Source organism: Nyctibius grandis, chromosome 1 (assembly GCF_013368605.1).
Source record: "Nyctibius grandis isolate bNycGra1 chromosome 1, bNycGra1.pri, whole genome shotgun sequence".
Lineage (NCBI taxonomy): Eukaryota > Metazoa > Chordata > Aves > Nyctibiiformes > Nyctibiidae > Nyctibius > Nyctibius grandis.
The window spans coordinates 84,011,403-84,025,061 of record NC_090658.1 but is presented as its reverse complement, the minus strand read 5'-3'; the positions used below and the strand labels follow the sequence as shown (position 1 = coordinate 84,025,061).

The 13,659-nt window shown below is 35.1% G+C and overlaps 1 protein-coding gene across 2 annotated transcripts in view; it reads right to left on the bottom strand.

Annotated features, from left to right (window-relative positions):
- The window catches only part of ASCC3 (activating signal cointegrator 1 complex subunit 3), a 274,898-nt gene that overhangs the window by 149,103 nt on the left and 112,136 nt on the right, over window positions 1-13,659 (bottom strand). For both annotated transcript variants that reach the window (XM_068401794.1, XM_068401804.1), the window contains exons 12-13: window positions 9,634-9,810; window positions 7,909-7,980 (exon numbers count right to left, since the gene is read on the bottom strand). In XM_068401794.1, coding sequence (XP_068257895.1) covers window positions 7,909-7,980; window positions 9,634-9,810 — 249 coding nt within the window. The remainder of the gene's footprint in view (window positions 1-7,908; window positions 7,981-9,633; window positions 9,811-13,659) is intronic.

Here is a 13,659-nt window from a genome sequence, read left to right as displayed (position 1 = left end):
CGTCCAGGTTGCTTAATTGGTCCCTGACCCAGCCCTCATCAACCAAGACAGATTCCTCCTCTATCCTGACTTCTTCTGAGGCCTCAGGGGTCCGGGGCTCCTCAGGACAGCCTCCAACAGTAGAGACAGAGGCAAAGAAGGCATTCAGTAACTCCGCCTTCTTTTTATCCTCTGTCTCCAGGACCCCCACCTCATTCATCAGTGGGCCTACATTGCCTCTAGTGTTGGCTTTACCTGCAATGTATTTGAAGAAGCCCTTTCTGTTGCCCTTGACCTCTCTTGCAAGGTTTAATTCCATGGAGGCCTTAGCTTTCCTAGTTGCCTCCCTACATCCTCTGACAACAGACTTATATTCCTCCCAAGTGGCCAGCCCCTCCTTCCACGGTATACCTTAACACAAGGTATTAAATGTTTAAAGCCAAACAGATTTGACCAGAAAATATAGAGGAAAATAGAGTACATGCCTATCATTTGACAATAACATGAAACATCTGGTATATAACATTGTTTGAAGCATATCTTCTACACAGCACGTCAATATAATATTTTTAATTAAAGTAAGATACAAAGTTTCATTTATTCAGGCATAAGATTGTATTAACTATTATATCCTTAAAATTGCAAAAGGTAGTTATTGTGGAAATGAAGTGCACAAATAAATGATGAAGATGCAGAACATAAAAATAGTGCACCATCACTGAATTAGTTTGTCTGTGATTTTGTTGAACAAACCATACATACAAATGGGCCCTAACTGTGCAAAAGTTGCAGAAGAAATTCTACAGAAAACTATCCAAAGTATTCAAGTCTTCACTTAATCAGCTGACACAGAAATAACATCTAAAATGATCAGCTATAATTCAGGTATCCTGCCAGACCACTTCACCGTCGGTATTTGTCTATTTTTATATACCTACATACATGTGTGCATATATAAATATAGAAACAATATATACACACATATATGTAAATAAGCTACACCAGGTGATGAAGTAGAAACAATCTGTATAGATACAGAGTTACTAAAACTGAGACTGAAATAAACTCTTTAGGCTATTAAGATGGAGGTCTAGGAAAAAAAAACCAATCTAGATAAAGAATACGTTTTAACAAATCCAGTAAGTTTTCAGAGTTATTTGTCCAAAGTGTGCTATAAACACTATTTCACCCAGGAAAAATACTCCGCCAAGCTTGATTCTCAAGGTAGTAAGTTCCAAAGAGATCTCTGAAAAAAATACTGTTTTATTAAACCTTATCTTATGACACAGCTATAAAAGCATTGTCAACAGTTGCAGTAACTAAGCTTATTAAACTTTTATTTTCACATGACTTCTGCAGCCAAATGAACAGCTGAAAAACTGATAATAAAGAAATTTAATCCATCATTTTTACAGATGAAATTAATACCTGTCAAATTCACTTCTGGCAATTTAATATAACAGATTTAAAGTAACTACTCAGTGTTTCTTTTTTGGTTTAAGATAGCATTGTAAGAAAAACAAGATGACACTTCTTAGCACTGCAAAGTTCAAGTCAATTATTGTAAATAGAGAACAATTACAGTCAAAGTGAATGCTTTATGTGTAATATATAGCACAGAACTAGTTCTGACTATATAAATTCAAGTGTAATCTGTTTCTGATCTGACATCAAAAATCCTGATTTGAAAGAGTAAAGTGTTAAAAATCTGTGCAAGGTGATACTTAGAAATTATTCCAAGATTTTTAAAAAATATATAGCATCTCAATATTACTTCTAATGAACTAAATGCAGAACAGTGGCATAGAACAGCGATTTAATTAAGTACATAAATTCTAATTAATAAAGTAAGCTTGATCTTCAGAAAACTGCATACTAACCACCCAATGCAAACACTAATTAAAAATTTACCAGTATACATGGCTGTATTCTGCACATAAAAAAATTCCAGATTTCATTTTCAAAGATAAAAGGTAAAGCTTGTCATAGGTATATCAGATGCAGTTGAGACAATACTGCAAAAGCAAAATCATGACACAGAAGAAGCCAGCTAAACCTAAGAAATTAGTTCAAATCAGAAGAGCAAAAGCTCAGAAACTAACAAGGTACTTGAAAAAGCGCTTTTCTTCAAAAGCTTGTTAAGAAAACTGAACTGAAATAAGCACAAAATGGGCAGTCTGAAATCACCACTCACAGTACATCATTGAGAAAGGATGGTTTGTGTAAGGCTGTTCATTGTTTTAAGTCGTTTTCCTCTACATTTTTAGTCCCAGTAGTAAGATTTCCAGCACATTAATTCTAAAAAGGTTGCCATGTCTCCACTGGTTTACAGCTCCTAAAGCCTCAAGTTAACTCCTACAACACTCAAGTTAACTGGAGTTGTTGCTAAATATGTAGGAATACTACTACTGCATTCACTTTTCGATGTTGCGGTGAGGCTTTCAATAGCTATTTACTGTTTCAAAAATCTAGGTTCTTTGCAACAGACAACCTGGCATCTTTGGCTACCAGAAAAGCTCTTCCTTGAATATTGAAACCACTTCCTGTAACGCCATGATGTCTCCTCAGTAATTAAGTACTGACACCTTGAGCCTCAATGCCTGCACAGACAGCAAGGGCAATGAGAATTACACAACGATTTCAGAACTTCCACTGAAAAGTCAGTTTTTGCTATGAACTGAAAATACCAAGCTCAGTGAGAGAATGAACTTTCAAGCAGTTTCACTGAGTACCAGAGCTAGTGGAAGAAAAGTTAAAACAGACAATATGTTATCTCAGAGTTACATGGAAGACTCTCAAAAGCAGTGGGAAAACAGAAACATTCATTGTCTTAAAAAGGAAAAGAGGTTTCTGAAGACAGGAGAATGCCAAAGGCACTCCAAGTTGAAAACTGTAATAAACAGTCAAAATGGCAAACAAGCGAAGTGCATTGGGGTAAGGAATCAGGACTGAAACTTAGATATCTGTGGCTGAAGACAAGTAGAATAACAAGAGTGCTGAAGGTCAGGAAAAAACCATATAGGTAAGTAAGGTGCAGAGAATAAATACAGGACACCTGCTGAAACAACACCAAGGGCAAAGAGAACACAGGACTTCTTTTGAAGGTTTAGGTAATATCAAAGAGAATCAGCTATGAGGAAAAAAATAAGAAAAGGTTGCAGAAACGAAAGAGATGAGTAGTCTGAGGAATGTGGCAAAAAGAAGAGAGTGAAGTTTGAGGAAGTATTTCCTCCGAAAGCTTTCAAAGAACTTCAGCAACTCCCCTTCTAATTCATAACGCAAAAAATTAACATGATCCCAAGAAATCTTATGCAATTTCAGTTTCTTTTTTTTTTTTTTTGATCAAGAGAGAATGTTCAGACCACCAAAACAGAAAACAGTAAGGTTCTGACAAATTCATAACAGCATAAATATTTAAGAGGTGATGGGGACAATGACAGAAACATACGATCATCTCTTGGTAACCAAGATAATGGGATAAAATAGCAAAAGGTTAGCAAACAGCAGGAGATATAATGGATGTGAACCTATACAACAGCAGTGATGGTCAGAGTCAAAAAGAGTTAATTCCCTAGGATACTAACTTAAGCAACTGAACCTTGGCAAAGAGCAAAAGCTCCTTTTTTTTTACATAAATGAATTTAACGCAAAGTTAAAATTTACATATTATATGTTTCAGTGGAAAAAAAAACCCTTAAAAATATTGTTATTTCTCAAAAGTCCTAAAAATACTATGTTACTTCTCAAAGCATAACATGACAAGGGTGTTTTCCCCCTCAGAGATTGTGAAGATAAAGACAGTATGATATGTATTGTTCTAAACTGGCTAGTAATGAAATGTTTCAATTTATTATAGAAATGACATTGATACATTTGGTCTTCAGTCATTGTCTTTGCTGATCTCATGAGGTTCTCTACAGGCTGCCTCAAAAGATGCTACCTGCTCCCCAGAACTCATCGCCATTAGATGCCCTTCTCACAGCGCTGTAAAATCTGAAGAAGCTTTTCAGCTCTGCAGCTGAATCAATGCTGTTAATGCACTTGGCCCACTACTGGTGACTGCCTGACAAGAGACAGCTGTATTCACTTTGGGGGAATGATAATTTTCAGTGACTGAGCCTTTACCCAGTCTTCAAGGAAACAGTATCCCAGAAGATAAATGCTGGCAAAAATACTCCAGCTGCAACAGAGCATGGAGTCATATTCTCTAACGAACAGCTTGTAATTTCAGGTGTGGTTTTTCCTTTGTTTAAAGAATCTTTAGTTTATTAAGAGGTAGAAATAAAGCTCCAAAGGTGCAAATCAGTCCAAGAGGATCTAACATCTTTTCAGATAATACAAGAGCATAGTAAATTCAAAGTACAACATGAAAACAAATATTCACCAGCTAATATCGAGTACAGAAGGACAGTCCCAGGAAAGCAGACTTAACAGCACTAGAGGTTCTCACTTAAAGCAGTCTTAAGAGGATCTGACAGAGAAACCTCCTAATGAAGATCTACATTGTTAGTAATCCTACAAAAAGAGCACACTGACTTAAAAAGCACCTGGAAACCTTTGGGACATTTTGTGATCTTACTTCTTCAGTCACGATAAAAAGTTTCTGTAACAAAAACCCTAGAAAACTTAGTAGGGCAAGCCATCTATCATTATATCTTTCCCCAAGTTAAACAAGAAGAGAATTGTGCTATAAGACAAATGTTATAGCTTCAGTTGCATTTGGTAATTTGAAGTGAAGCCTACAAATGAGATATCTCATTAGTTTGAGCAGATGGATCAAAATTAAAGGCTGAATCACCAACTTTTAATTTCCCAGTAGCCAGAAAGAGCTTGAAGTCTTGCAGAGGCTGACTGTTGAAAAATCAACATAAAAAGCTTCTCTCCATCTGTCAAAATACATGCCTGTAGAATACAACTACCCCCTACCAGCCTCAGTCTTAAAAAATGAAAACACATGTACATCCATTAAAACACATGAACATATAACTTCAGTCAAGCATCACACTGTAACCTATAATATGACAGGGACACACTAGCATGACTTCCATAAGAGTAAATTATTCAGTTCTGGCATGGTAGAATTCATTGAAAACGAGTTAACAGAACAGTAGATAAACTAACAACGTCAAATTTAATGTATTAAGACATTCCAAAGACTCTGGCAAAGAATCTTAAAAGAGACAACACTGTGAAAGTTTGATGTCCACAGGAAGGTGTACATTAACTCACAGAACTTTAGAAGAGGGAAAGTATTTTTCCCTGATTCTGGTATTTCTTTCTTGCGCTTCAGTATAAAACAGAACAGGTAGGTGTTTGGCTCTTTGGAGCGCTGTTAGTGATCTGTGTCTGTCACACACTACTGCCTGAATAGTTATAAAATTCCAACCATTTCCTGAATTACATACACATTTACAACTGCTGTGAAAATTTTTTCTAAAGTACTGGGGTGGAAGGTGTGAATACATCTTTTTAAGAAGTGTATTTAGAAATAACCACAGGTTTGTTAAAAAGCAAACAAACTTTACACACATAGAATGTAAATAAACACAAGTTTCAAGGATAACACAAGCTAAGAAAGGTAACAAAGCATGACAGTAATGGACTATGGGGAACATGTACACAAGAGAATGGATTTCTAAGAACTAAGAAAATCAGAAGGTGATAACTTTAGAAGATCAAAGGCTATTCTCAAAATTATGAAAAGACACTGAAGAAAACCGTCCTAGTGTAATATTCATCACATTCACTCACAATGTTCATCTTCCTCTATGGTGTAGGCATTTCAATGCAGATATATCTAAGTGAGCTTTTTTTTTTTTTCCACTTTTTTTTTAACATTTGCAGCTGGTTTAATGATTATACAGATCATCTGTCACAGTATACCCATTAAAAGGAAAATCCCTGATTTTTAATATGTGGTACAATTCTACATACTATATTATACAATGAGCTGATATGCTTGATTCTGCCTTGTCAAAGACTATACCAGTGTTTGTATATCATTCATTTCAGGATATGTTTCATAAGTTTCATAAGTTTGTTTCGTAAGTATTAAAACCAATATGCTTTAAATACTCTGAAGAAAATTCCAGTGTAACTGGTTGGCATTTAGACATGTATCTAAGAGAGTTCTGCAATATAGCAGAACAAACGTTTTCAAGCAAAGAAAATGCTTAACATTTATGATTAGTTGAATCTAATTAACCAAAGCGTTCTGAAACGAAACTGACATTTATATAGCAAGGGAAACCACACTTCCGCTTGGTCTGAAAATACACTTCTTAGTTGGTTGCTGGTTTGAAATGCTATTTTCAGAAATTGAGACCAGCAATAATGTCAGATGCTGAAACTGTAACATTAAGTAGACTACAGTTCTTCACTTGACCTCTTTCAGCTGTAGCTCATGCTTTAAAACAAAACACTCAAGTGTTCAGCTGCTAGTACAGGAACTAAAACTATTCTCAAGGAAAGCTACAAAAACATCTCCTGCTAGAATTAAGCAACTTATTATATTATTTGAAAAATTCAAGTACATGTTTGTAGACAGTTTTTTCCTCAGTGTGAAGAAAAGACGTGAAGAAATGTGCAATAAATATGCTGGAACAGCATGTAACTTCCTCCCGGGAATCCAAGATATGTTACTTATTTAGACATACTGATTTAAAGAATGTGCTACTTGTAGATTTATCTACAGCAAGTGAAAATATCCAAAATCATAACAAGAAATGAAAGATAAGCAACTAAACGTACCTCACTGTTAGGAATTTGGTAAGGTATGTGCATAATTGACAATGAGGAGAAAATAAACTAAAGTTCCCTTGGTACTGCCAACAAATTTTGTTAAAAGCCTTCACTCAGGAAAATATCAGCATTTCCATATGTAATCTTCATGAAAGTTTTCTGAATGTAACAACAGTAACTGCTATCAACAAAAGAAGATAAGTGGAAGAATGGTGTTAAACCAGGGGGAGAAGGAGGACTAAGAAGCCATTGCTGAAATATTTTGTCCCTCAAGGCATAAACCAACTGTTCATCTTTCAAAAAACACCACAATCTGAATTTTCTGTGAAAAAGGGAAAATGTGCAATTCTTACTGTGCCTGTGTGGGAAAGTTTTATATATGTGTGATTTAGTTAATAGCCTCTTCAAGGATCACATTGCACTAGCATTTGTTCCTGCTCTGAAGAGGTGCCACACCTGCTACAACTATTGCTGCTCACACTGCTGTATGTGCAAAGTTCTAACAAAAATGAGACGTTGCGTGGGGGTGATTCAGGAGCACAATGACAACAGAATGATAAACCATTCAGGCAAATGAGGTAAGCCCACCATCTGAGCAGAGGGGAATATCAAAATTAAAAATTCACTGCAGAAACCTCTGTTGTACAGCAAAATGCAGGATTACTTCCTTTAAAAAGAAAACAAAACACAAACTCCAGGATATTTCAAATGACAGATGCTGAGCTCTTGTGCACCATGCCTTGAACACTCTGCATAATTCTCATTCCTCACATCTAACAGGAGACACCAGAATTTGAAAGATATGGGAAAGACTAAGAAGAATAACTATGTGCTGTATTTTTGGGGTTTTTTTTAATCATTAAATGTACCTGTATAAGGCCTCAGAAGTACTGACCTACTTTGCCTTGTCATTTCAAAAAAGTGACATAAATATACATAAATTACTTTAAGGAATATATAAAGTACCAGGAATTTTCACCTTAGCTAGAAACTAACATTATTTAGCCAGTTTAGATTTTTTTGCATGCTGTTTCTATAAAGTGTTTTCAAGATTTGAGATGACATCTGAAGTGACATATCTCAAGTAATAAAAAAAAAAATTAAAAAATATTTAATACATTGTTATGATGATCAAAACAAATTTCTTTATATGTGTTCTGAATGCAAACTGAAACAAAAAATAAATACCTGGTGTCCAGCCATTATTTGCTTCAGCACATTTTCATAACATACTTCATCCATATGATTCAGCTGCTGTACCTGAAAAACAAACATCACACCTCATATTAAAAGCACGTCTTTATATATCAGCAAGAATTGCTTTTGATTCTGGGGGTTCTTACATTGCTTTCCTCCTCTCATATAGAGTAGAAGGATGTAGATATCGGTAATAATTTGGCAGCTTTAGTATTATCTTGAATAGAATCCTTTCTCAAAGAAGCTTAATACTCTTATTTTTCATTTGCTATAAAGTGTATTATCTTGATTGCAAAATGTATTTTACTGTATGAAATCTGCAATGGCATTCTTCTGAAAAGCAAAAAGACTAACTCCTGGCTGCGGTATTATCAAAACAGTTATCTTTGCCAGGTACTCACATTTCAGAACAACTACTACCTCCTAATATTTCGTCATGTCCTCATGTTTTTCATTAGAAAACTTACTGTTTTTTTAATAATTTCAGACTTTATAGGATAACTTGATATTTCTTTGATTTTTAAATCACAAATGCATTCTAAAGTGAGCATGAAGAAATTGAGTCTTCCCTTTTTTCTTACCGTAGAGTGGAAATAAACTAAATATTCAAATCAAGTATCAGGAAAAGATTAAAGAAAAGCAACAGCAAATAACAGTGAAGGTACTTGAAATAATTAATGAAGGTTAAAATATGCAAATCATGGTAAGCACCATATGGTAAACTATTCTTGTGTGTATAGACTTGAAATGGCTCCCTACAGTTGTAAAATAAGTTTCTTTCCTGCACTGCAGATGGAGTGAACTACTTAAATAACCTAGTAAGAAAGGCAATGTCCATTTCTACAAAAAAGAAAAAAAATGCTATTATCGATTAAGCTATGAAATTAACTTGATTGAAAATGTTTTGGTTTCTATTAAGTTAAATCACAGCAGAATAAGATTTTATACAACTTGAGCTATACAAGCTTTAATTATCAGCTAGTGAGATGCATGGGAAATCTTATGGAGAAGTGGTTGTATTAATTCCTGTATTAAAATAAGAATTATAATTTACAGGTCAAGTGGCACTGCACTTATGATTTCTAATAAGAACATTATACCTGACCACAGCCTTCACGCTTCCCAAAATGAGCAAGAGCAAAAAGAGGAAAGAAGCTTATTTAGGGACTACTTTAATGTGTTTTCTATCAGATATGCACATATGATAGTTAATGGCTTAGCATGCTAAGGTTTTCATCAATAACGTGTATCCAACTGGTATTAATGCATGTCATATTGATGTATATATCTCCAGATTTCATAAGTGAATATTTTTGTCACAGCATTCCTCATGCATCCTTACAGCCAAACAAGAAGCACCACTGTTTCTAGCAAAATGGAAAACTGAAACGAGAAAGGCAGAATAATCAGCTGCTACAGTGACTCTGCAGTTGAGGGTGATGATTTCTCCTTAATCAAGCAAAACTTACTAGTGAAGCGGAGGCAATGCAAAGCTAGATACCATAGTATCCAATTGCGAGAAGGCGTATTTACAACTATTGTAAGCTAAGGAAATACGATTCTTAAAGCACCTTTCAATTATGTATATCTTTATACAGAAGAAAATATGCTCCATAAAACACCTGTAGCATAATACACCAGTGCCTCCTACACATACATATGTGAAGCATGGTCAAACAAACACCAACCCTTTCTTTGACATTCACGATTCTTTACCTTATTGGTTGTCTTAATTCCTATAAAGGTTTGTCCCAGCGGTACAGGTCGGAAACGGCCATCAAAGTAGAATAGTCCAATGCAGGGATTGACATGTAGAAATGTAGCAACATCAAGATAATTGGGTAACGTAGCTGAAAGGCCCAAAATCCTAATCATACTTTGTGTAGATTCAACCTATTAAAAAACAGAAAACCTGTAAATGATCCAAGTGTTATAAGCCAAGAAATCAAGCACAGTTTTAAAACATCCCTTATAAAAAGGTAATGCAAAAGAAGCATTTAATACTTTCTACAAAAGGTGAACAACAGATGTGAGTTAGTGATTACTCTGTACTGAAGAAACCAGAGCACTCTGCAATTCCATCAAATCTTGCCTATTCATCTTTCTATTTTATTGTACTGTTGCCCTCCAAAAGGTTAGTAGTCATTAACTGACATGGAGGAACAATAGCAGTAAAACTGGCTTTGTTAAGAAGGGACAGTTCAATTTATAAGCAAAACTAGGACAGATAATTTGGTATCATTTCTTCCTTAGTCCAAATCACATCACAATTCTGAAGAGGAAGAAGAATCTAATTCACATCATTCGTCAGTTTTGGCTTTTGTTGTGGCCTTTACACAACTCTTAGGCAATCTATTCTAGTTCATTACTATCTGCATTTCTCCAGTATGTAGCAGTACTTCTGCAGAGTTGAAGATATTTAAATACCAAGAAGCTGCTCTGTAACAGACATTTTTTTCTATCTTATCTCTTTTTTTTTAATAATGCCCCAAATGTTTGCATTACATGCCTTCCCATTCAATAAGGGACAGAAATGGTGCTTTACAATGAAATACTCTGTTCCATATAAAAGCCTGCATATTATACGTATTTCCAGGTAATTTTCAAAAAGAATGAAACCAGCCAAAAAGACTTGAATGAGGAAAATATGCAAGAATTTTCCCATTTCCTTCTGGAATATTAGAAGCCATGTAGGCTGGCTCACAACTTTCTTACTAGCATAATTATTTAGAAGCGAAGTTCACAGTAATGTTCATCAAAAGGCTTTTTAGTCACTATAACTGAAGCCATATATGAGGTTCTCAACTTGTCTCAAATACATGAATGTCTCATGATGAGTAAGGCTGGTAACTTCTACCTGGCTAAGTCCTGTTCAAAACAATACAAGGTTTTACTTAGAATACAGATTTTGAATCACTCAGGTGAGTTAAAGTGAAAGGAAGCGTCATGTAATTAAAACAGATTGAGTTTTCAAAAAAGATGATTAAAAAGTATATGGACAGCATTCTCAAGGAAGATAAAATACACCATACCATAACACAGGCCTGGCGAATAACAAGCACACCAAAATAATAAAAAAATCCCAAAAGAAATCATCCCCCACAACTCTACAGACATCAAGCAAAGTAAACCACTATGTTGCCTGGTAATGGACGTGTCCCATGGCAAAAGTTTGGATGCTTAAACTGTGGATGCAACCGACTAAATGACACAGAAAACCTGCTGACAGACCCTTTTCCACTTAAACAAAGAGCAGCTTTGAAAAAAAAAAAACCCCATGTACAACAAAATCTTATATGTAAACGCAAATTTTGAGTTGACTGGGGCAAATGAGAGATTTCATTTTGGAACAAAAGCAGCATTCACCTTTGAAAGTACAGAGAAGCATTATCATTTCTTATGCATTTTTTATAGCTGGATTATGTGATGACCTAATGGCTACAGTCAACTTCAACCACAGAGTTTTGAGGTGTTTGAGGGTTTTTTTTGGGGGAGGGTGTAGGGAGTGGGTGGTTTTCTTTTTTGTTTCTTTGGTTTTTTTTGATTTTGGTTTGGTTTTGGCTCAGTCCCCTGGAGCACCACCTCCTTCTGCTCTCACCTGGGTGTCTGCAGGGCTGTTTCTCACACTTTTTTCCTCAATCCTCTCTCTCTCAACTGCTGCACAGTGCTTTTACCCTTTCTTAAATATGCTTTTACAGGGGGAGCACCACCATGGCTGCAGGGCTGAGCCATGCCCTACAGTGGGTCAGTTGGAGCGGCCTGGAACCAGCTGTTTCCGGCACGGGGCAGCCCCGGCCTCCCCTCACAGAGGCCACCCTGCAGCTCCCGCTGCCAGCGCCTGGGCACCCGCGCCCGGTACAAAAGTTTAATTTACTTAACGTTTACAAAACTTTTTTTTTTTTCAAACTTGAATCTGTAAGAACAGTAACCGCTTGCTAATATATTTATCCTGTACTTTGTTCACAATCACCTGATAATAAGTAGAACAATCTGAAAGTGTAACTGAGCTCCAATCTGGAAAACATTTGATTTTGCTAAATTAAATAACAATTATTTTCAAATCTCCTAAGAGCCTGAAAGCACTAGTTTGAAAATGTGCTCAGTTCCATCTGAAGGTAGGAAAGCATTTCAAGTATTTAACCAATTAACAAGAACTCTGCTTAATAACCATGGAAGTATGAATTTTTCCAGCAATTAACTGTAAGCTGTTCGTTCAGTTTTCTTTCAAAATATAAACAACGCCTAGAGAACAGTTACAGTTTACTGAGACTTGCCGCTTTCAAAACCTTCACAAAACGAAGCCATTTAACTTCACTGATCTGGCAGTTGGCCCTGGAGTTAAGGAGCTGACTGAAAACCCTGAATTACAACCCCACATGAAAACCGCAGCAGAGAGTTAACACAAGCAAGTAATTACTAATATGCACAGCATATTTTTAAACAACATATATTTTTGCATACTTTATGTTATACTTTACTTATATTTGTGCATATGTATATAACGCCTACCTAATTTTTTCAGTTTATAAATCCAAAATTTACAAATTATTTGGACTATTACTTTTCTATTTATATCAAGCCACAAAAATCAAGTCAGAGTGCTATAAGAAATCAGGCAATAATGTCTTTTGCTCTATAGTAACATTTTGTTAGTCTTCATAATTAAATAAAGACTATTAAGACTCTAAAGCATTCCATCAATTTCTTTTAACTTCTTCCAAGGCCATCCAAGCAAAAAATATTTATTTTTTACTATCTACTTTTATATTCACTTGCAACACAAAATATCAATAATTAATACATATATAAAACAATCAAGAAGCAAAAAGAGGTACATTTACTCTAAAAGATGAAATGTATCAGAACAATTCTCCCAATTATTTTATGCTCAAATCAAATTCAAAACTGTAACTATAACCCTATGTGTCTGCACATCATCACATAGATATACAGAATGAGTTTTGTTTATTCTTTTAATTATACATGTCAATATACAAACAACAGTGACTAAAACTGTGCTAAACTTAAAAGTTAGAAAAAGAAAATTACGTGAATATGCAACCACAACACGATTTATTTTTCCATCTTCTCTGTGATTATAGTTCAGTTTCAATTATTTATCTATTATTCACCTATCCAAGCACTACAGAGACTTTATTTTTCATAATAGCTTTTAGAATTCTAACACATTTTTAGAACAGAGTTCTCCCCATACATTTTTCAACTACTTTTCTGACTTCCCCTTGAAGAGCAAGCATTAATATGTTTTGCTCTCAGATGCTTCCAAAAAAAAGTAAGTCTTGGAGGTATGGAGATGCCCTCTGTAAATACAGTCCATTCAAACATTAATATTTTTCATGTGTTGAATCACTTGTTATTTGCTCCTAGAAGTCCCAATTAGAGATTATGCCTTCATATACAAGACACAGTGTTTTCCTGAAATTGCAGAAAAAAATTACAGAAAAGACATTTTGGATGACAAAGTTTTCTGTTTACATTCCCTATCTCTGGCTGGTGGTACGCAGCTAAGTGCATTTTCTTCACTACTGGCACACAATCTCAAAAATTTTAATCTTCATATATGTTTAATTATCTCAGTCAAAATATAAGCAGTATTTGGAACTTACAAGGCTTTCTTTGGAAAACTGAACTGTCACAGTATTTTCACATCATGTTCTTTGAACCCTTTACTATATTTTATTGATTTGATGTTACACTGGAAGTAAGAAATAAAATTGCCAT